Raw genomic sequence first — 23588 nt, forward strand, 5'->3', positions numbered from 1 at the left:
CGCTAATGTTTTTGTCACTTTTTATGGAATCAAACTCAAAGTAAGGTCAGTACTTCCACGCTTTAAACGCTGCACGCTCATACTCTCTCCTACACTCGATATATGATCCACTGTTGATCTGCACACAGCTGTTGTCACTAACGGCGCACTCGCTTATGTCACTGTCATGAGACATTCTCGCAAAAAATCACGGTTTCAGTAACGCAGTAACGCAGCGTTCCTACGGGAAAGTAACTGTAATCTAATTACCGTTTTTGCAATTGTAATCCCTTACTTTACTCGTTACTTGAAAAAAGTAATCGGATTACAGTAACACATTACAAGTAACGCAGAACAACCTCCAGATCAACACTAGCAAAAACAAGGAGCTGGTGGTAGACTTCCACAGGCACAAACATCCTCCACTGCAACCACTGGACATCCAAGGTATGGACATTGAGACTGTGGACAGCTACAGGTACCTTGGTGTTCATCTGAACAATAAACTGGACTGGACTCATAATTCAGACGCCCTCTACAGGAAAGGGCAGAGCAGGCTGTACCTGCTGTGGAGACTCAGGTCGTTTGGAGTGGAGGGCCCACTCCTGAAGACCTTCTATGACTCTGTGGCGGCCTCAGCCATCTTTTACGGTGTGGTCTGCTGGGGCAGCAGCATCTCTGCCGGGGACTGTCAACCCTGTTGGACAACATCTCCCACCCCATGCAGTAGACTCTGACAGCATTGAGCAGCTCCTTCAGTGGGAGACTGCGGCACCCACAGTGTGGGACCGAGAGATTTCACAGGTCTTTCCTCCCCACTGCTGACAGACTCCACAACAAACTGTCAGGGCTCTGTGTGCGGGGAGGTGGAGATGTGGATCCAAGTGCAGGACTCTGAGATGGAAATATAACTGAAAACCACAGCTTTATTGCTGGCACCAACAAAACAGAAACCAAACATGAAAACACTAACTGGAACACACAGGCAGGCTCTGAGGGTACGACGCGACACTGGGTTGAGGACAACACAGGGCTAATATACACAGGGTGGTAATCAGGGAATGGGTAACAGAAGGGAGACACAGCTGGGGGAGATCAGGGCTAACGAGACGGGGGAGCTAAGCTGCACACACTAACATAAGACAAAGACTTTCACAATAAGACAGGAAACAAGAAACCACTAAACAAAGATGCAGACACGACAGAGAGACAGACTAGACACTGAACAGAAACTGCAATACACATGAGAACGCAAAACCGAAGAACTGATCCCTCACCAAGAATAACTGAAACAGATCTATAATGATAATAATAAGAAACTCAAAATGCTGACCCAGAACCGTGACACAAACACACACATCCAAAACACAATGATAACTTTCATCCTGTCTCCCACAACAGTACCAAGTGCAATTTTCCTAATAGAGCAAAGTATTTTATTCTATTTTGTATAGCATGTTATTCTATCTTATCTTAATCTATTGTTTTTTCTTTTTTTCTTCATTTTTACTGCTCTTGTACTTTCTACCATGACCAGATAAAGGTTTATCTTATCTTATAAAGTTAAAAGATTAAAACTAATAAAACAAGTTTTAAGAGAGTCTTTTTTATTTGATTCAATTTCATATGATGGATTAGGCAGAAAAAAATAGAATTGGCCTGAAAGGTCTGTTGCTTTATCACGTATTCAGGTTGTGTATCATGTTTTTAAAAAGTAACCAAGTAATAAAGTAACCAATTAGTTTTGAAAATAAGTAATCAGTAATGTAACGGGATTACTTTCTTGAAGAAGTAATCTGTAATAAGTAACTAATTACTGTTTTCAAGTAACTTGACCAACACTACTCACCAGTTAGTTAAACTTCAGGAATGTCTGAAAGACACACAAATGATGATCTCTAATACCCTGCTTTGTTTGGGACAATACTGAGGTCACTCTACTCTGTAAAAATCTTAGAAACATGGTGTTCATGCTTTTGCTAAAAGTAAATCATCTTTACTCTTAATCAAAGATAAAAATCCAAGTATAAGTTTCATTAATGTGTGTGTGTGTGTGTGTGTGTGTGTGCTTCTGTGCCGTCTGTACCAGAGAATGTGTGCAAACATGGCAAACAGCCCTGTGAGGGTTCCTCAGACATACGAGGGGTGGACATCAGAGGCAGTTAGAACTCCTCACCCAGCAGCTCCATCTGCACTGCCTACTGGTAAAACTCAGCATCAGGAAATGGACTTTGCAAACATAGAGTCAATCCATGCTTCATGTATTGGGGTGCTGGTTTCACAGACTAACAGAAGGTAAACTGTAAGAAATCTTGGAGTCATTTTTGACCAGTATAATTTCTTTAATGAGCATATTAAACAAGGACTGCTTTCTTGCATGTGTGAAATATAACTGTAAAATTAAAACAAAAAAAAAAACCCCAGAGTGATACTACAAATTGACTTGATTTGCACTGGTTGCATTTCTTAACATTTAAGCTGGACTATTGTAATTCATTATTATCAAGTTGTCCTTTCAGTTAATCCAAAATGCTGCAGCAAGAGTCCTGACAGGGACTAGAAAGAGAGCAGATTTCTCCTGTATTGCATCCCTTCATTGGCTCCCTGTTAAATCCAGAATTCAAAATCCTGCTCCTGTCACGGTCCTGAGTCTGACGACTCTTTATGCTTTTGTTTATCCTGAGTATGTATTCTGTTATGATTTGCCATTTATTAGGTTTCTGTTCTGTGCCTGCCCTGGTCCCACTTCTGTCTATGGTGTCACACTGTCTGTGTGTGAATCTGTCTGTTCAGTTCAGTGTCTTGTCTGGTTCTCTGTGTCTGAGTTTCCTGTTTTATTCTGAAGGTCCCCGTCTCATGTGAGTGTGTCCAGTTTCCGTTTCCCCTGTCCCGTCAGCTCTGATTCCTCCCAGCTGTGTTGCCCTCCTGTCTCTCATCCCCTGATTACTGCTGTGTGTATTTAAGCCCTGTGTGTTCTCCTGCTTGTTGTTGGTTCTGTGGCTCTCTGCGCCACACCCCGTTTCATATGTTCTCAGGTTTGTTATTTAGTTTTCGCGGTTTAGGTTTCTTTAGTCATTTGTCATTCCTCACTCCTCACTGCCTGTTCCATCACCCTATTACTTGCAAATAAACGTCACTTGCATCAGTCAACTGCCTGCATTTTGGGTCCTTTTCCCTCCAACACCACACGGCTCGCCTCGACAGCGTGACAGCTCCTCACATACATCTCATCTTATCTTAATGACCTTGTAGTACCATATCACCCTATTAGAGCACTTTGCGCTCGCTCTGCAGGCCTACTTGTTGTTCCTAGAGTATTTAAAAGTAGAATGGGAGGCAGAGCCTTCAGTTTTCAGGCCCCTCTTCTGTGGAACCAGCTTCCAGTTTGGATTCAGCAGACAGACACTGTATTGTAGGTCTACCTTACAATATAAAGCGCTTTGAGGCGACTGTTGTTGTGATTTGGTGCTATATAAATAAAACTGAACTGAAAAAACCTGAATCGAAGTATACAGAACACATGTAGACAGGTTGGTCATAGGTTGGTCCCACCCACTCTCACACACTCTCAAGAGGATAAGGACCTGGTCCAGTGTTCCACAACCAGGACAAAAAAGATCTTGCTCTGACCGGACCTAACATTGGAGACTTAGGTCCAAAATTCAGTGTTCTGCTGACCCGTCCATCCACCTTAAACTTCTTGCAATACGTTCCTCATATTTAAAGACCAGAGATATAGCTTAACAGTCTGTGTGTCACACCCATGTTGCTCTCAGCCTCTTTTCCAAAGCGAAGGCTTCACAGATGGTCAGTAACATGACAGGAAACCTCTTTTACACTGTTTGGTTCTGAAACTTGATTTTGGTGTGTTTCAGTATATGATTCATGTGGACAACCAAAACATTTAGTGACGTTTTTGTTTTATACTTAAACCTAATGACTGTGACGATTCATTTTTTCGTATTTGCTTCATCACCTCACTTAAGTCGAGTGTGGCTAACATACACAAACATTTGAAAAAATCATTTTCTGTCTGTACGTAGATAGCTGTAGCTAGGTGTTATCATTATCTGTGCTCACATGTTGGTCCAGTTATTTTGGGCCAATAAACACCTGTGAAAAATTCATTAGTAGCACCAGTATTATTTACGGCTTGAGTTAAACATCTGACAGAAGTTCACATCTCTTGATTTCAGCTATATCAAGCTTCATGCCACAACTAGGTCTGCGCCAGTGGAAATGCTTTTTGACCCACTTAAGTTCAATAATTTAATTTAATTGTTTGACAGCACTAATATTATTATATATGTATACTTACCTATTAGTATATAGGTTGTTAAAAAGTTGTATTTCACAAGAGAGAACCTGTGCTGACAGACTGAAGAAGACTATTCAAACTCTCTTTGAATTTAAGCATTTAACAACAGTTATGTTGTTTAGATGTCAGTTACAGGCTTAAATATAAAGTTGAAAAAAAGTAATTGCAACCAAGCTATTGATCAAGTAATTGTGATTAATCGACATTTTTTTTATCTATTGACAGCACTACTAATAATATGTTTTGGGGTTAGGGTTAGACCCCAGCCTGATTGTTCGGTAGAATTTCTAATAAAAAAAATCCAATTTTCATCCTGCAGACATTAAACATGTTATTTATATTAAAAAGGGAAATCACGTGATCACTAGTGACTACTGATGATTATACACACACCACATGGGTGAAGTAATCGTCTGACCTCCCTGAAGTGCACCGTGAACAAGTGTCTGTGCTCCCTAAACCCATTTTAAACATTATCCTTTGTGTTGGGGGTGAATTGATTTATACTGTGTACGTTTGCATTTTTGGTCATGGAGAAAATGTTATTGGGAGCACTCCAGGTCATTTTCCCATTTGAGTGTTGGTAGTGCGATAGATACATCAGTGTTGGAAATTACTTTGCATAGTTTGGAGGTTATTCTTCTGGGGTGAGTGATTTTCATTATTTCTTCAGCTAATCTGGAGGGAAGCAGTGGATTAATTGTTTTCTTGGATTGGATTTAATCTTTCCATCAGCTTCCACCTTGGGAGCGCTGTCTCCTTGAGCTGGCCTTTTCTTTTGCAGCAGTCAGTGAAAACAAAGTGTTTTCGCCTTTCGTGTGATTGTGTCGTTTTACATGTTGGTTGCCTTTCAGTCATTTTGATTTTGGGGAACATTTTCTTCAATCCCATCATCATCATCATCATCATCATCATCATCCATGAAGTTCTACGGTGTAATAGCATTTCTGTTAGGACTACAACCTATTCTCCTGGCAATTCTCGCTCCAGCTTCAAGCTCAGTGCTGTGCAATTGCAAGAGCTTTATTTACACTTTTCACATATACAAGTCTGTACCATCTGTAAGCTCTGGTGAGTGCAAACAGCATGTAAATCTCTCGCTCAGCTGGGAGCGCTGTCTCTGTTGTCCTCTGTTTATGCTAGATGAAATCGCTCCCTGGGCCACTCTTGCTTCCCCAGGCTTCAAATGCATCTTTTAACTTGTGCACAAGGATTCAAGAGTCTCTGAGGTAAAGCCAAATTCAGTTGTCTCTCAATGTCAGCTGAAAATAACAGGATGTCAAAAAAATAAATGAATCTGAAATCCTCTGATTGTCGGCACCTGTCTGCACCTCTCGTTCTCCCCTTTGGCTGAATGGGGGGAAAAAAGTTTAAGTGATCTTCTTCTGATAGGTTAAAAAATATATATTAATAGCCTTAAATGCTTTGCAATCTTCTTGGATTGACACAGAGATGGCGATCCACTGCTTCCACAGCTTCCTTAAGTAAGCCAAGAATGTTCGCAGCATAAATACTAACATTCAAGTTCATCTTCCATCAACTGCATCTCAACACTGCATGCAGAAGGTGAGGAGATATTTCTCACCTTAGGCAGTAGACCATATGTTCTGTGCAACCAACCTATATGGAGGCAGAGGAAGGGGGGGTGGGGGGTCATCTCAAGTCATTTTATTCACCAAAAAACCCCAAAACAAAAACAGCATGTATATGCAACCATTTGCTCATAGTTCACTCTTGGGGAAATCTGCTCCAAAGCTGCTCCATCAAACATTGATCTCTAGTTGCGCTGCAATAGCTTATCAGCATTAGGGTGTTTAGGTTTTCATTTCCAAATGATATTAATCTGTGTAAGTTGTAGTAGAAGTGTACTTTCAGATTTCAGCTAAGGGGCTCAGTGACTTATTGGCTGGGCCTGGATGGCGAGGCTCATCCATACCCCAACACTGCTTTAGCAAGGCGGTGCATTCAGCGTGGCTTGCACATATCTGCATGAGTATTTCATATGGAAGTCTATTCAGTCCACCATATTGAGTCTTTTATTTTTTATCCGTTTTTATTCCATAGTTAATTAATCCTCCTTCCTAGCCTTTTGGCAACCACTACGCTTGGTGCCATCAGACACCAGCAAAGAGAAAAGCAAGCTAGTGACTCATACTCACGCTCCCTGTCTGAAGCTTCCCCAGCCTCCTTTCATAGCATCAGTTTCTCTTATACAGCCTTTTGCATTGTACATCTTCTGTCATGCACAGCTATCAGTCATGTATTGATTATTATCCTGTGTAAGGACAGCAGAACTATTTCCATGATTATTCTGAGCAGATTATTAAGAAACCGTGATTTGGCTAAAAGGGGGATTTTATGTCTTTAAGAGATTATTTGGGGATATTACAATAAAATGATGTTAGAAAACTTATCCTACAATGCTACTATATATGGTTGGGATTAGGGGAAAGTGATGGCGATGACTCAGCATTAGACAGTGTGACTGATGTAACACAGGAATATAAAAATCCACCAGTGTGACTTCTCACTTACTGACTTAGGAACAAACTGTATTAACAATGAACAGCATATTAAGCGCTGCATGCATTAGCAATAACATTTGGTACAGATGTAAAATAACAACAGAGCCTCATCCAGTAAAAACTCAGTTTGAAGCATTGCAGTGTTTTACGGGTAGAAAACCAAAACGATGCATTCCTGCCAACAGCTTAGACCAAAGCAGCAGCTACCATTCAAACCAAGTCAAAGGTTCTGAGTATATCAACAACAAAATAATAAAAAAACAGCAGTTTTTAGCACGTGACATGTATGTTTGATCTTAACTCTCGAGCTGTAGATAAAAATGTACATGACAGCGGCCACATGTTTCCTGTAAAGTGTGGTGGAGCAGAATCGTTACATAACAGCTGATAACGGGGTTACAGTGAGGACAGTTTACAACACTGCTGATAACTTTGGTGATCGGTCATCTATCCCTGCTGCTCTGGCCTTTTCATCTCAGCCTATCAGCACAAGAGACACAGAGTAAACCCGAGAAACACAAACAGAAGTATTTTTACATTCCTGTCAAAACGATTCAAAGAAAAAACAAAAAAACATCAACAAAGAATTAAATACAATCAAATTTCAATTCCCTGAAATGAAACAAGACATCAAACAGTATAATAATCATCTAGACACGTGAGACAAGCACAGAGACAGTAGCTGGAAACAACAGTTAGCAGTTCTTTAGAGCCTCGGGTTTATGCTGTGTTCACACTGTGAGCAACAAGAGAAGCACTTTGTGATTCAAACAGGAGACACAGGTGAAAGAGCTGGATTCTGTCTCTAATTTGCCACCTGGCAGGTTTGGCAGAACGCTTGACCATCAGCCTCTCTGGTATTTCATCACACATTCAGTTGGTAAAGTGACAAATGCTCTAACATCACCTGTAGACTCAGTAAGCAACCTGCCCTCAGTGTGAACACGCAGACCTCCACCACGTTGACTCTATTATTACATTTACACCTGAAGTCCTGCCAACTACAGTTTCAAGGACGCATGTGGCGTGTCAGCCACATGTGTCCCAATAAGGCATGGTTTATACTGAGAGCAGTGCACAAACATAATACCTCCTGCAGACATTTTACAAAGATCCTTGTCATTATTAAAAGCGAATCCCCGTGTTTCCCACCCCCGGACCCACACCCACCTATCCATAAAGGAGAGCATTAGTTTCAAGCCACCCATAAGAAAAAGTTCCGACTGGCCGAGATTATAGGCCTGACACCACCGCAGAAATGAGCAGAGCCAAGCCTGAGAGGAGGTGGGCATGGGGACAGGGCAGTGTGGAGGAGGCATCCTTCTGCACCATCATACCAGTCCCTACAACACAGAGAGCACATGGACAGCTCAGCGTACATGTGGCTATAGCTCTGACTTGAAACAGCATTCCTATCACAGCTATGGAAGCCTAGACGACAACAAGAAACGTGCAAAAATAAAAACATCTCCTGGCTTGACCTTCATTTATAACCAGCATGCACTAAACGGCTAACATTTAAAGCCATAAATGTTTATGATCAACATTATAAATATCCTTATCAAACCATATCTCGGAGATAACATGGCCTTGGATAAATGCAGGTTCCAGGGGTCGTTTTTCTTCTGCATAACTATTTATCGATAAGAGCGTACGTGCATGGAATCAAAGTGCTGCAAGCAGGTAAAAAGATGAATAGAGTTTGTATAAAGGCTTTTCACTGGTCCCTGAGAGTGCACAGTAAACATGTTTCTATACACAGTCCCCAAAGTTAACAGGCTTCAAATGAGCTGGACAGCTGACCAATAACCACATTCAGGTGTAGGTGAGCCCTGCTCACTTTTTCACTGTCATCTTGAATATAAGCGAAGGACCCAATCACGAGGCTGGAAAAGCTATGAAAACTTTCCAAATCGACCTCAACCTTAAAAAAAGCAGAGCAGCGTGAAAAGGCCTGAAAGACCACAGAGGACTGAAGTGACAGCTAAAACAAGTCTTTGAGGAGGGGAGTGTATCACTGAGAGGCTCTGGAATCACTGCCTTCACAAATGGAAATACAGGGGCACAAAATCCATGTGGCTGGTTTCCCTCAAGAAGACTAGAGCAGACTCTGTCATAGCTAACAGAGTCTGTACAGTTTAGAAACCTTTAGACTGCGTGGAGACGATGCTGCAGCAGAGGCCTGTGTTGGAAACCACGAAGCAAATCCGGCCTAATGTAACACAGCCAGGGAGCAAAAAGTGTTTTCCTTTCATTATTTGCACAATTTTTTAACTAATGAACTATTAAACCGGAGAAATATATGGTTTGTGCTTCCTGATTTGTCACCTGAATCCCGGGACACGATAATCTCGTGTGCTGGCCCGTCCCCGCCCTCGCCCCATGACCAAATCTCCAACACAATGTAAGCGTTGTCTTTGGGCAGCGGCAGGCTCAATGACGTCTTCGTCTTGTCCAGAAACTTCAAAGCTGCCTGGTCCTCGTGCTTGTACAGAACCTGGAGACAGAACAAAGTCTTTTTACAGTGTTTATCTGTTGATTTGATAAAGTTATCTTTGGGTGATTATAACATGACACAAGCTTATAAACAAGATCTTTGACTTTTTTTTACAGCCAGTTTATTGGTTCACATAATTCCACGATGAGGTGAGCTGTTTCACGATGAACCTTACCGAGCATGAGCGCTGCAGCAGAAAGAAAGCAGTTAATCCAACACACCTGTATGTGCTCAGAAACACAAACATGACAATCCTCGAGTCCCTGAATGCTGGAGGAAAAAGAAGGATTTTCCCCAGGATAACATTTTTATATTCCCAAAGCCAAATCACAGCACTGCTAACTGTCCAGCTGTGAGCTCTGATCGCAGGCTTGCTCTTTTCTTATGATCGACTGTTACAAACTTTCTTTTAAGTCACAAGTACTGTAAACCATGCTACATGCAAGTGGCTTTAAGTTCCGACCGTAAATACAGATTCAAATGTATAAAGCATATTAACCACCTCCTGCCCACAGAGTGACAGAACACGTTGGACCATGACAAATGAACAAAAGCTGCAGTTTAAAATAAGCACAGATCAAATGTTCTTGGGCCACGTTGGAGACATGCTCAGACTAATGGGCTTTCCTGTACTTGGTCAAGCAGCCAGTGTAGACCATCCTGCTGACTGGTATCCCAATCCCACTACAATTCTTTTATTATTGTTAATAAGCATGCAGGTGGGTGACAGGTATCAACGTGTACTCCATATGAATATTAGGAGAACATAACAACGTTCTCAGGGTCACAACCATTTAAGATTTTCCAGGTGAAACTCCAAAATGTGAGAAGCTGATGATGCTTCAGCATGCATGCACAGAGAGTGCTCAGGACTGAATAAGACCAAATAAACTGATCAGAAAGGCTGGCTCTGTGATTGGCTGCACGCTGCAAACACCTGCAAGTGTGACGCTGCTGGTACAGGGTAGTGAAAGTGTGTCACAGCTAATCTTGACCACCATCTGCATCACCGGACAGGCAGCAGCTTACTTCTGTAACAACCTGGCCCAGCTCTTATGCATTAAGACTATGCAACGCGCTTGCCTAGCAAACACTCGGATTATTTCTCCACATGTGGGATCAATAACATAAATCTTATTTAGATCCAGGACTCACTTTGTAGCCCAGTATGGCTGACTCGTTGTGCATGGCTGTCACTTGGTCCCATCTCACCGTGACCCGCGAGCCGTGAGCCTTCCACGACACGCTGCCCGGAGGACGATTGGGAGCTGAGAAGGAAAAAGCACATTTCAAAAGAATCGAGCTCATCCCTTTCAGTAGAAATGATGCATCCTGAGTAACAGCAGCCATTTTCATGTGTATCACTGTGAGGGTATTGACCCTGTATAACAAAGTCACACCAGACAGAGTGGTGATTAGAAGAGCACAGACTGCTGGACACAGCTTTACAGCTGCTCCATGAATGCAGCTTCCAAAGGGAACATTTGTATGTGAAGTGATTAAAGCTTCAGATCTGCTTTAACTTTAGTAAGCAGAGTAAACTCTCCTATAAAAGCACGTGGTTCACTCAGTCAGCAGAAGCAAAGCAGGATGGTTTCCTGTCAGGCATCACTGTGCTGGGGCCTGCTCGCCTCCAGGACAGAAACATTGAATTAATCTGATTTTAATGAGCTGTCATTAAAAATAAGTCCTGAGTCACTTACATGTAATGAATATTGAAGATATAAAATATGACATTTATGATTAAATTACAAGAAATAAATGTGTTCATGACATTCTCATTATCTGAGATGTATTATCATGAAGAGCAAACACCAACGAGCAGCCAGCTGGATATTACACCTGCATAATTTAAACGCAGTCGTATATGGTCTGAAAGGTTCGTGTGTCCTTTGCAGCGGTGTGAGAGCAGACGTCTCTGTGAGTGAGTTGTCTTTGCTTTATGTTACGTGCTCTGTGCTGTCATCTTTCTAACAGAGAGCGCTGCACCCGTACGTGGTTTCCTGGTGGTGACGGCGGTGCGTGGCGAGGGCGGTCCTGTGCCGGCACTGTTGTATGCCAGAACAGCGACGTGGTATCGAGTGCTGGGTCGAAGTCCAGACACCCTGGCTGTCGGCTCCAGGCCCGCCGTCCTCACGCGGTCCGCTGCTGCTTCTCTTTCGTGCTGCCGCCAGTACCGGATCTGTTAACGCACAATGACACATCACTACAGACCTTTCACTCGTCTTTCTTCAGCTTATATATTTATACTCTTTTTAAAGCGTCCTTGGGTTTCTTCAAAGGTATTATTATTATTATTAATGTTGTCTTATAAACTCCATGTGAACAGTACTCAGAGCCTTCACTTTCAGACACACATGCTGTCCACAGCACATGACAAAGTTTGAAATAACACAAGGTTTTACATGATACAAAGCCATCAGACTGCTGTCATTTTCTATTATTTCCTCCACATATATGTTCCTGCTGTTTTTAAGCTCGTAGTTTGATATAAATTGTTTTCTCAGTTGTCCACATATTTGTGATAGTTACAGGCTATGCTGCTTTACAGGGATGAAGTCACTGAGCTCGTCACCTCGTATCCTCTCAGGATGCCATTGGTGCTGAGCTGCTGCACAGGCTCCCAGGAAACCTGGATCTCAAAGGCGGACAGTGCCGTGGCATTGATGCTGGAAGGCCCCACGGTTGGCTCTGTGAGGAGTCAGCCAGAGTGTAAAAGGTTAGCAATGTGCAGTATGTGCACTGTCTCACATAATTATATACTCTTACAGTGTTGTCCACTTTTCTGCTGCAGCTTTGCTGACCATGTTCTTACTGTGCTTGATTAACCAGCCCATATATATCAGGTTTTTCATTATTTGAATCTTATTTACATGGACTACTACCACCAGTCAAGTTGTAAGTGTAAGACTGTGACCCTTTCTAAAACTATGGCTGCCCTCTAGTGGTTACAGAAAAGACTGCAGGTGGAGTTACATTAGAAATCTTCTTGTGATCTTCAGAAACACTGGAAACTGATCCCTGCCCCGTGCTTTCACGGCCTTCCATCGTGCATGGATCTGAAATGTTGTTTGTCTCATGTCTCTAAGTATAAGAATGGTGTATGGAGCTGCAAGTGAAGTAGGAGCTGACTGTACACACCACTGTGTCTTGTCTTAATTAAGTACACAGATGTGTAAACTTGCTAACGACATATAGAACCATCCATCCATCCATCCATTCGCTTCCGCTTATCCTTTTCAGGGTCGCGGGGGGCGCTGGAGCCTATCCCAGACATATAGAACCAATTGAGCTTATATAGATTATGTATTGTAAACGTGCAGGTTGGGAGCTTCAGCTAATGTCCTCATTAAACATTCAGGTGAGACTTCCAGTATCTAGAGTTTATTCAGAAACACTGAGTGTCAGCTCTGCAAACAGAAGCAGGACCGCGGCTGGAACAAGACTGCAGTAATAATGAGAAAGTCTTTGCAGCTGAGTTAAAGAGGCATGGGTGCACTCCCACAGTTTGAGACCTCTTTAGGCTAGACTTCAGTCAGCCATGAACAGCTACAGAGGCTGTTCATGGCGGTGGTTTCAGTTCCAGCTCTGTACACTCATGTTAGCGCGTCTGTGTCTCTGTATTCCTGCTCCACAAACTCAGACATGAGGAGGAGAATGGATGGATGCTTTCTTGATACCAGGTTCTTTCTGTTTCTTGTCCTCTGCGTCTCCTGTGCAAATCAGTCTTGTCTCTGTGTTCTTTTACCTGTCTGAGTAATCACCTGGTGTAGTTCACCTCCCTAACTACTAGGGGTGCAACGATATTCGTATCGATATTGAACCGTTCGATACAGTGCTTTCGGTTCGGTACGCATATGTATCGAACAATACAACATTTGTAATTTATTTTATCAATTTTCCTTCTGACGATGCTGTCTGTGTTGAGCGCTCAGTGAATCTGTGTTCGACTACTCCGCTTAGGCTGCACTGTCGAGCGCAGATCCACTGAGCGCTCCACACAGACAGCATAGTCAGAAGGAAGAGCGCAGGGCAAGCTAGCGAGACAGAAGTTAAGCTCCCCTTACAACATGGACCTCCCCCACCCTCCCCCACTCTCATTCAGATCTGGCGTTTGGAATTATTTTGGTTTTCATGTGATGTATGACCCTGAAGGTAAGCGAGTCATGGACTAAAGTAAAACAGTATGTTGGATGTGCCATGCAATGCTTAATTACATGGGTGGGAACTAGTGTGTTAGCGCAGTTAGCTCGTTAACGTGTTGGCCGTCTAGCCCCATGCACGGAGCGATCGGCGGTAGCTCGTTAACGGAGATTTGCCGTGTTGTGGCGTTAAGGTCATTTCAACGAGATTAACCTGAAAGCACTAGTGGGAACACAACGAATATGACTGCACATTTACGCCGACATCATCCTAGTGCAAAGACAAGTGGAAGCAGACAAAAAAAAGCAAGCATGCTACTAACTTTAGCCGAGTCATTTAGACAGCTGTTAGCACATGATTCTCCTTATGCTGCTGAGAATATAGCCCAGAAGAAGCGGATAGTATAGCTTTTATTTTGGAAAGAGACATTTCTCTGTAATAAACTCTCTTTTCCAAAGATGAGTGATTCCTCAATCAGATACAGGGCTTCGCAATATCGCTAGCCCGACGTCCCGGAGCTAGCGATTTTTTCAGTCGGGCTACCAAAATCTATCTCTTCCCTGCCCGTCGGGCTATTGTAGGAAGGAAATATATGTCAATGCTTTTGCATTCTTTCAGAAATGTAGCTGGGTAATTATGTCATTGGCATCGGTGAGCCACTGTCAATATGTGACATATTGAAATCGCGTTTGAATTTGCGCTTGTTTTTTTGCTTTCACTTTGCAATCGTGCGAACTGTGTATAGAGAGCGACAGCACTGATCTGTGAGTGATGATAATTTGTGCACCAATTCCTCTGACATCGTCTTATTAATCGTTAGCTTACTATGCAAACATGACAAGTGAAATCTCCCGCAGCAAGCTTAAACATGTGAGAGGTTGATCGCGCAGAGAATCGCTGAGCTTATGTGAGTGAGTGTGTAAAAGCATTTCAGTTCTGCTGAGCCAAATAAGACAGGTCAGGGTGAAGAAGTGACAGCCAAAGAAAAGCTTACCACAAAACGGAGAAGTTATGACAAATCAGACTATAAGGCAAAAAGAAAGTGCAGCTTTATGGTTTCATGGACAAAAGAATTTCTGTGGCTGCAATATGATCGAGCTAAATAACCAGGGCTGCACATAAGTGGTCCGCAGGTGCGCATTCGCTGTCAAAATAAAAAACCGCACAAGGGTTAGGGTTAAATTTAAAAACTGTACTTTTGAGTTAAAATATATATTTATAATTTTAATAAATGACAAATTAAAAAGGCATGAACATTTTTTTGTATCGAAAAAATATCGAACCGTGACACCAAAGTATCGAACCGAACCGAACCATGAATTTTGTGTATCGTTGCACCCCTACTAACTACCTCGTGTGTGTTTTAAGTCCAACATGCCAAGATGCTGCTGCTGGTAAACTGGACGTTCACTTCAGAGTGCTCTGGTAGAGTAGAAACCAGTACATTCAGCTTTTAATACCAACCTGCTGTTGACTGAATGTCACACAGTATCTGAGCAGTGTTCAAACCTCATATCTACAGCTGGGATGTGGTGGGATGGTGGACTGGTTCCATGATAGAAGCAGATTACACTGGAAACAGGAACCGCAGCACGCTTCTCATGTGGTCCCACAAACGTGTTTAGTAAGAAACAGTTTCTTGGTTCATTCATGTCATTTAAACAGAACGCTGTGCAGGTGAGCTCAGAGTCACTGAGTCAGTTCAACGTTTACAGTGAACCACAGTCTTCGTGTGCACAAACACATCCACCACAAACTACTTCTGTACAAAGCAGTGATGCAATCAGAGCAGCCATGTAAAGTAGCAGTTCGGACGGACACTGGGACATCTGCCACAATGATCACACCGTGGTGGAAGTAGCTGAACGTCAGCGGTACTCACCTTCCTCTGCGGAGTGAACCACAGCCACCTGGCTAAACGGGCCTTCTCCTTTGCGGTTATAAGCTTTGATCTTCACTTCAAAGGGAGTGTATGCTGCCAGACTGCTGTTGTAGTAAACATGTCGAGAGGACTCTACACGTGGAACTCGCACCTCTGTCCATGATGATGTGTCCTTCTTTCTGAACCCCAAGATGTACCCGAAGCCGTCACCGTTCTGGTATTCTCTGGCCATGGGCTGGAGACAAAATCAGACCTTCTCACACACCAAGTCTGAACCCAGCTGTCCCAGTAACACCATCATGATCACAGTGATATCACAGTATCTCCAGTACTGATCATGGTTAACTGCTCGTGTTTCTGTCTTTCTGTCTAATTGAATCTCTGTAAGTGTCTTATACTGTTTCCTACTTGTAATCGGAATACCACCGTTTTGGGTCTGGCCCAAGAGTGGACGATTAACACCCCGGTCTCATTAACACTGCCTCTAAAATCACAGTATCTGTTTGTACTGGAATACCCGACAATAACCTGGCCCATAACACTAGAATGAAACAGTAACAACTAACCTGATACTAGATTAAAATTTATGAATGAAACTAAAAGAAAATGACTATTTGTTAACGAATGAATGAAAAACTTTGAAAACATGTGAACCTAAATTCAGCTCTGTTTGGAAAATAGAGAAAACCCATTTGGCCTTTCCACTCACCGTCCATGTAACAATGAGCTCATCACGGTCTCCTCCTCCACCTCCCAGTCCACTCGGGGCCACAGTGGGAGCTGAGGGCCAACAGGACAAAGAGACAAGATGAACCACGAGTGTGGATCAATGTACCGTAGTATAAGTGCCTTTGAAAACTGGAAAGTACTGCTTTCAAGAGACAGTGACACACCAAATCTTTTTTAGTATTTATATACTCTCAGAAAAAATAGAGTACAGCATCAAATCAATGAAACTTCCTGCTCAGGAGAGTGGGTTGTTAATCAGTTTCATATGCGTCAGTGTTAATGAAATGAATGGTGCTGTACACGGGCGTATATACTGCCTGTGACACTGTTTAACGTGAGCGGTTTGATGGTCCGGGGAGGAGGATGCACAGACCTCTATAGTGCAACGGCTCAATCCTTGGACCTGCTGTCAGACCCTACGCTGGCTCCTCCTGGTGCATGAGGATGTGAGAGCTTGCAGGCACTTCCTGGATGATGAAGGAATTGATCCAATGAACTTGCCTCCAAGCTCACCACACCTCAATCCAACACAACATCTTTTGCACATGTTTCTGTACCTAAGAGTTTCCAGCCTGAGCTCAGCGATGGTCCAGACCTGGGAGCAGATGATCAGGACACCATCAGGCATTTGGAATATGTCCGGATTAGCATACACACAGCACATGGAAGCCATATAAACTACTATCATTTTGAGTTAGATGGCATTTTGGCTTTCCACGTCATTTTTTCAATTCCAGGTTGTCTTTGAATTTAGCTCTCTGTCTTGGGTTGGGGGGGGGCGGGTGTCTCTGGCTCCGCTGCAGTGGAGGGGTGGTGCAGCAGGCTCGAGGGCAGTGCCAGGGTGGCTGGCAGGGCAGCTGCTGCCACTCAGTAATCAGATTCTCCCTTTTTTCAGTGACGTTGGGGCTGGAGTGGACCGCAGAGTGTGGAGTGGAGACTGAAACGCTGACTGCCCCGACGTCGGAGTGACGGAAAGGAAAAGTACGTGGGGTGCGTTCATTTCACACAAATGATGTAACACCAGATCTCAGTCCGACAGAGGTCCTCTGGGATGTGACAGGAGCTGACAAATCAACTGCAAGATGCTACGATATCAGTACGGGCCAAAGGAACCATGGTGAACCTGTGCCAGAAAGAACTAAGGCAGCTCCGAACCAGCTGGTTCTGATGTAAACATCTGGTTCATGAACAGCTGTCCAAACTACCTCAAATGTGCAACTTACCTGCTTGCAGTGTCCGAACGATGTGGGAAGGCATGCTAGGCTCTCCACTGCCCAAGATGTTGCTGGCAATAACCTGGAATTCATAATCCGTCCAGGGAATCAATCCTGTCACACGAGCTGACTCTGCGTTTCCTTCAATGTTCACTGGATCTGGTGCACAGTGACACGTTTATTTCAATCAAAAACACTGATAGGAAAGTTTTACTGACCAACACTGTGCTAATGTATGAACACAGACACACCCAGTTCACTTTAATAACAACCCAACCCGATGAGTGTGTGAGTATACTGATACTAATGCTGTACAGGTTTCATGTATGCGCTTCCATCAGAAACGTGTTAAAGAAGTCTGACATGCAGACGGACAGCAACATGTTTGAATCGCCACCATCTTCACTCGTCCTGTACGTCTACACGTCCGTCTGAGTTTCATCGTCAGCATTATTCCCTGTTTCACAGTGTGAGTCTGCCCTCAGCTCTGCTGCAGGTTTCCTCGCTGTTGTCACGGAGGGCTTGCTAACAGGGGCTCATCTGTTTGTTGGGGTTTTTCTCTGGGTCTTTACCTTCAGATATAAAGTGTCTGTATGTGACTGTACGAATGTGATTCAGGGCTGTATACATTTAATTCCAACAGTTTTTAGTTCCAGTAAAAACTGTCCTGACAAACATCTCAGTGTGTTATCTACAAGACCTGATAAATGACAAATACAGAAGAGAAAACAGAGTTATTTATAACAATGTTGGAGAGGCTGGAGTGTGTGCTACTGACTGACTGAGTCTCTGAGCAGGGATGTGATGAAAAAGCTGAGAACACCAACATCAGCCTGACATCTCAGAACAATCGATAAAAACTCCGTGAGAATGAAATCCTTTTGCTGCATTCTTGTTATCATTGTATTGTTGGTTGTGTTATTACTGTGGTTTTGTTATTACTAGAAGCACAACAAGAATACTCCTTTTGTTCAGGTGTATGGTTAAAGACACACACACCTGTCCTCATCTTCCTCCACTCAGACGACAGAGGAGAGCGGCCCATGATGACGTATTTGCCGATAGGACTGTGGTTATCGTAACCACGGCTCCACCTGAGTTCCACTGATGTCTCAGCCACGTTCTTCACCAACAAACCTCCAGGAGGTCCTGGGGGTCCTGTTCAAACCAGAGACAAGTTTAAACATATGACACAATCTCCACATCGACAGAGTAAAGCAGTAAAGGTTGGTTTACCATAACTCACGTCACAAAATGTCAGATGTCTGCCTACTGCTACGTAGATGCCAAATCCTTACTTTAACACCAGGAGGCGCTATGCTAACTCCAGACTTATTACAGCTGTATAGGTTGAGCTACTCCCCAGTAAAACCTGTGATCCCTTTTCTCCTTTGCAAATCCACCTCCTATTATCTTCTTGCTTTAGTGTGACTGCCCATCTTATCATTGTTCTGTGATTATTCTTGTCCAGCAGCTTTCCAAACCTTTGAGTTGCCTTTAATAAACACAGGCGGCTTTAGTGCATAGAATAAAGTGCTGTCTTTGAAAAACATGAGTGTGACAACTACAGTTTCATCTTTTTTAAAAACTACTATGTGAGTTTAATTACATTTGCTTTCATTAAAACAGAAAGCTATCATATGAGTCTCTTTGCCCTGAAGCTGTCTTCCCATGCAGTGTTAGCTTAAACACAAACATCACACGAGTCCATAGACGGGACCCTCACAGGTAATGCTTGGCAGTGTTCTGAGTGTGATCTAAAACTCATGCTCACAAGCATTATAATCTATGTTCAGTTCAATTCATCTTTATTTATACAAATCACAACAGTCACCTCAAAGGGTTTTATATAGCAAAACCAAAACAGGCCTTATTATGTAAATGCAGAGTAGTGAGAATATGACATCAGAGGACAGCTGTTTTACCTCGAACCACCAGCTTAGCTGAGGCTGCGGCGCTGTCCACCACGGTCTGAGCTGTGCACACGTACGTCCCCGCCTGGCTCAGCTGAGCCCTCACAATCAACAGGTCACCAGTGTTTTCCTTCTGAAAGGACACACACACACACACACACACACACACACACACACACACACACACACACACACACACACACACACACACACACAGAACACACACACACAGACACACACACACACACACACACACACACACAGAGACACACACACACACACACAGACACACACACACACACACACACACACACACACACACACACACAGACAGACACACACACACAGACACACACACGACACACACACACACACACACACACAACACACACACAGACACACACACACACACACACACACACACAGAGACACACACACACACACACACACACACACACACACACACACACACACACACACACACACACAGACACACACACACACACACACACACACACAGACATACACACACACACACACACACACACAGACACACACAGACACACACACAGACAAACACACAGACACACACACACAGCACACACACACACACACGCAGACACACACACAGACACACACACACACACACACGACACACGACACACACACACAGACACACACACAGACACACACACACACACACACACAAACACAGACACACACATACACACAGACAACACACACACACAGACACACACACACAACACAGACAGACACACACACACACACACACACAACACACACTGACACACACACAGACACTCACAGACACACACACAGACACACACACACGCACACACACACGACACACACACACAGACACACACAGACAAACACACAGACACACACACACACACACACACACACACACACACACACACACACACACGCAGAGAAAGAAAACAAATGACATGAGTCTAAGTGGATTTCGGTCATTCTGAGTATATTTGGGGAATCGGATTCTTGAAGAAAACTGGTTCCCAGTACTCCAATTCCCACTTGTCAGTTCTTGCTCTCACTCTGATCAGCTGATTTCATTTCGGGTGTCAGAGGAGAAAAACAGTGACGCAGTCCAGAGCGTGGACATGGACATTTATTTTTATTGTGCAAAGACGAGATAAAAAACGTGTAAAAGCATCCAGGGCCGAAACAACTGCATATGCTGATAACACAACTTCAGTTCTTTGCAAGCATCTGCACAGACCAAGAACCAGAGTGAAAGCTGAGGGAAAGCGACTGGATAAGTGATATCGGTACTGGAGGTTTAATACAAAGAACATGTTTATTATGAGGAAAAGATGCTATTTCTTCAGTGCTCAGGTCATGTGCATTCAAAAGCTTCAATGAAACTGGAACTTAAACATGCTAAAGAACAGCTAGGTATGCAGCCTATCCTTAGCCCTGACAATAGTTAGCCAAGACACTGCAGCCAGTTTTAAGCTAGTTCAGGGGTCACGACCTTTAAGACCCAAAGAGCCGTTTGGAGCCGGTTTCCACGCAAAAGAAAACTCTGGGAGCCGCAAATACTTTCTGACATCTAAAATGAAGATAACACTGTATATACTGTTTTTTACCTTTATGCTTTGTGTGAACAACTAAGGTGTGCTGCTTATGACATCCATGAAGTGCTACAGAGAAAATTACATTTTATTTATGTAACTAACACATTTTGAACTCTTACAAAAGGAAAGCTGAACTAAAATGATCCAGCAAACAAAAACTGTTGTGAGCCGCCCTTATATCGCCTTTGGGCTTTTGGAGCCTTGACCTGACTTTTAAAAAATAATTGGAAAAAAGATATATATATAAAAAAAAGATATAAACAATGAAAAATAGATATTTGCAGAATTCTGCCTAAATATGTAGTTTACCTGGTTAATGTGTGTGGCGGGGTGTGGTCTGCAGCGCCGCTGCAGGGGAGGCGACACACCTGAGCGGCACCCGCAATCACGCCTCGCCGCCTTAACGTCTGTGCTGTTGTGTTGGTGTGTGTCGGGCTGTGAGCTGCAAAGCTACAGCCGGCTGTGTGCGCACAGCAACCGTGTGTGAAAAGTGGTCAATAAAGAGATGCTGAAAAGCGTGTTCATGCAAACATCGTCGGGTCTGCCGTGATATGTTTACAATGGCACTTCTGCTCCTGAACCTCTGCGCACAGCGCCTGCAAGTCGGGGCTGTACGAAGTCACTTTATCTTTACAGGACTGTAAGCTGTCGTCTGTGAGGCGTGAGCGGTGTTTGTTTTAACACAGTTCACGGTGGAGCTGCTGACATGATGTGGATCCGAAGATCCATAATTTACCTACCTGGGGCTGAAAGTCTCGATAAATGCACGGCGTTTCGGCGGGTACACGGGCTTCTGCCAGTGTGACGCTTATTTTGAGCGATAATAATAGAATATAATTTTATTTTTATATTTTAATATCACAATAATCTTTCAATTTAGAACTACAAGTTATAAAAGAACATAAATAAAATACACTTCAGGTAAATACTTCTAATTTATTTTCCCAAACCACGTGGAGCCGCAGTGTAAGGACTAAAGAGCCGCGGCTCCGGAGCTACAGGTTGCCGACCCCTGAGCTAGACCTTTATAGCAACATCTTATTACATCAACTTTCATGAAACAGTTAAATATAAGGAGCAGGGACGTGAAATAGACATTAATCTCATTTAAAAGCATATACCTGTGAATTATGCCACCGTTATATTCATTAATGAAGTAACTAGATCGCCTATAGCAGTTCAGTCCACCTAAAATCAACTCTGACTTTTTAACTGCTTTTTCTAACTTTCTCGCTGAAACCCTACTCTTATCTCCAAATATACTACTGCTTTTAACATGGAGAACACATCAAATTCAGCCACAAGAGATTTTATATGCTGTCTGGACAATTTTGGCTTACACCAATATATGAACGTTCCCAAACACTCCAAAGGACACATTTTGGATCTTGTTTGCTGCATTGGTGTCACCCCTAAGAACTGTGCTGTTTTGGCCTCTTTCAGACCATAAATTAGTTTTATTCAGTGTTAGTCTCCCACTATACAAAAATAAACAAAACCACTCAATTACTTTTAGAAATATTAGGGGCATTGATCTATCAGCTCTTTCCCATGGCATTAATAACTTACCTACCATTGATGCCTCAGCTTCCATAGACGACCTGCTATCTCACTATAACAATGACCTTATCAACCTCTTAGATACCTTGGCTTCCCAAAAAACTCGAACTGTTTCTTTCTGTCGCTCTACACCATGGTACTCAACCTCGCCAACTTAAAGCTACTGGACGCCGCCTGGAACGTCTCTCCAGGAAAACAGGACTTACTATTCACAAGGACATGTATCTCAGTCATATACAACACTATAAAGAAGCTATTTGTAAGCTAAATCTGCTTACTACACCTCTGTTATTGAATCCGCTGAAGGAAACACTCGCACTTTGTTTTCTACATTACACAATACTGTTAAACCCCCAGATACCTTTGCCATACATACACACTCTGCCAGTCTGCAACAAATTTATGGACTTGTTTTACACCAAGACTGAGAATCTTCATCAACACTTGCCCTCGTCCTGTGATATGGTCAAATGTATCTGCATTTTGTCCTTCTCAGCTGTCATCCTCTCTGTCCAATTTTGAAATTCCCACAATAACTCAGCCATCTTCCATAATTACAAACTTAAAGTCGTCATCGTGTAAACTTGATCCGCTGCCGACAATTCTGGTCAAACTCTCATTCCCGTCTCTTGCCCCACTGATTGCTAATATCGTACACTCCTCTCTTATATCTGGTTCTGTTCCTTCTTCTCTTAAAACTGCAATAATAACTCCCATACTGAAAAAGAACGGTTCAGATCCCTCCAATCTAAATAATTTCAGGCCAATTTCAAATCTTGCAAATTAGCAAAAATTCTTGAAAAGATACTGGCTGCACAGGTTCATCGTCATCTCACTGGAAATAACTTGTACGAACAGTTTCAGTCCGGCTTCCGGTTTCTGTACTGTGTTCATGTCACAGTACAGAAACATCTCTAGTAAAAATCACCAATGATCTTCTGCTTGCAGCTGACTCTGGACTCATCTCCATCTTCATTCTCAACCTTACAGCAGCTTTTGACACTATCTCCCACCGCATCCTTCTTCACAGATTAGCATCTATTGGCATCAATGGTACAGCACTCGCCTGGTTTACCTCTTATCTCTCTGGCTGCTCACAGTTTGTTCAGTTACTCCCTCACAGATCAGCATCTACTCCAGTTAATTCCGGTGAACCCCAAGGCTCTGTCCTGGGTCCTTTACTTTTTATCATCTATCTCCTACCCC

At 43.1% G+C, this 23588-nt stretch overlaps 1 protein-coding gene across 1 annotated transcript in view; it reads right to left on the bottom strand.

Annotated features, from left to right (window-relative positions):
* Positions 1–3032: 3032 nt before the first annotated feature.
* The window catches only part of cntn2 (contactin 2), a gene marked incomplete in the record, with an annotated part of 77627 nt that continues 57071 nt past the window's right edge, over positions 3033–23588 (bottom strand). The window contains 10 exon segments of the mRNA XM_042227639.1: positions 3033–8165; positions 9151–9319; positions 10475–10587; positions 11315–11501; positions 11895–12010; positions 15345–15579; positions 16054–16124; positions 17297–17446; positions 18287–18445; positions 19213–19333. Coding sequence (XP_042083573.1) covers positions 8056–8165; positions 9151–9319; positions 10475–10587; positions 11315–11501; positions 11895–12010; positions 15345–15579; positions 16054–16124; positions 17297–17446; positions 18287–18445; positions 19213–19333 — 1431 coding nt within the window.

This window comes from Haplochromis burtoni, unplaced genomic scaffold, assembly GCF_018398535.1.
Source record: "Haplochromis burtoni strain Fernald_Lab_line unplaced genomic scaffold, NCSU_Asbu1 Contig_273, whole genome shotgun sequence".
Taxonomy (NCBI): Eukaryota; Metazoa; Chordata; class Actinopteri; order Cichliformes; family Cichlidae; genus Haplochromis; species Haplochromis burtoni.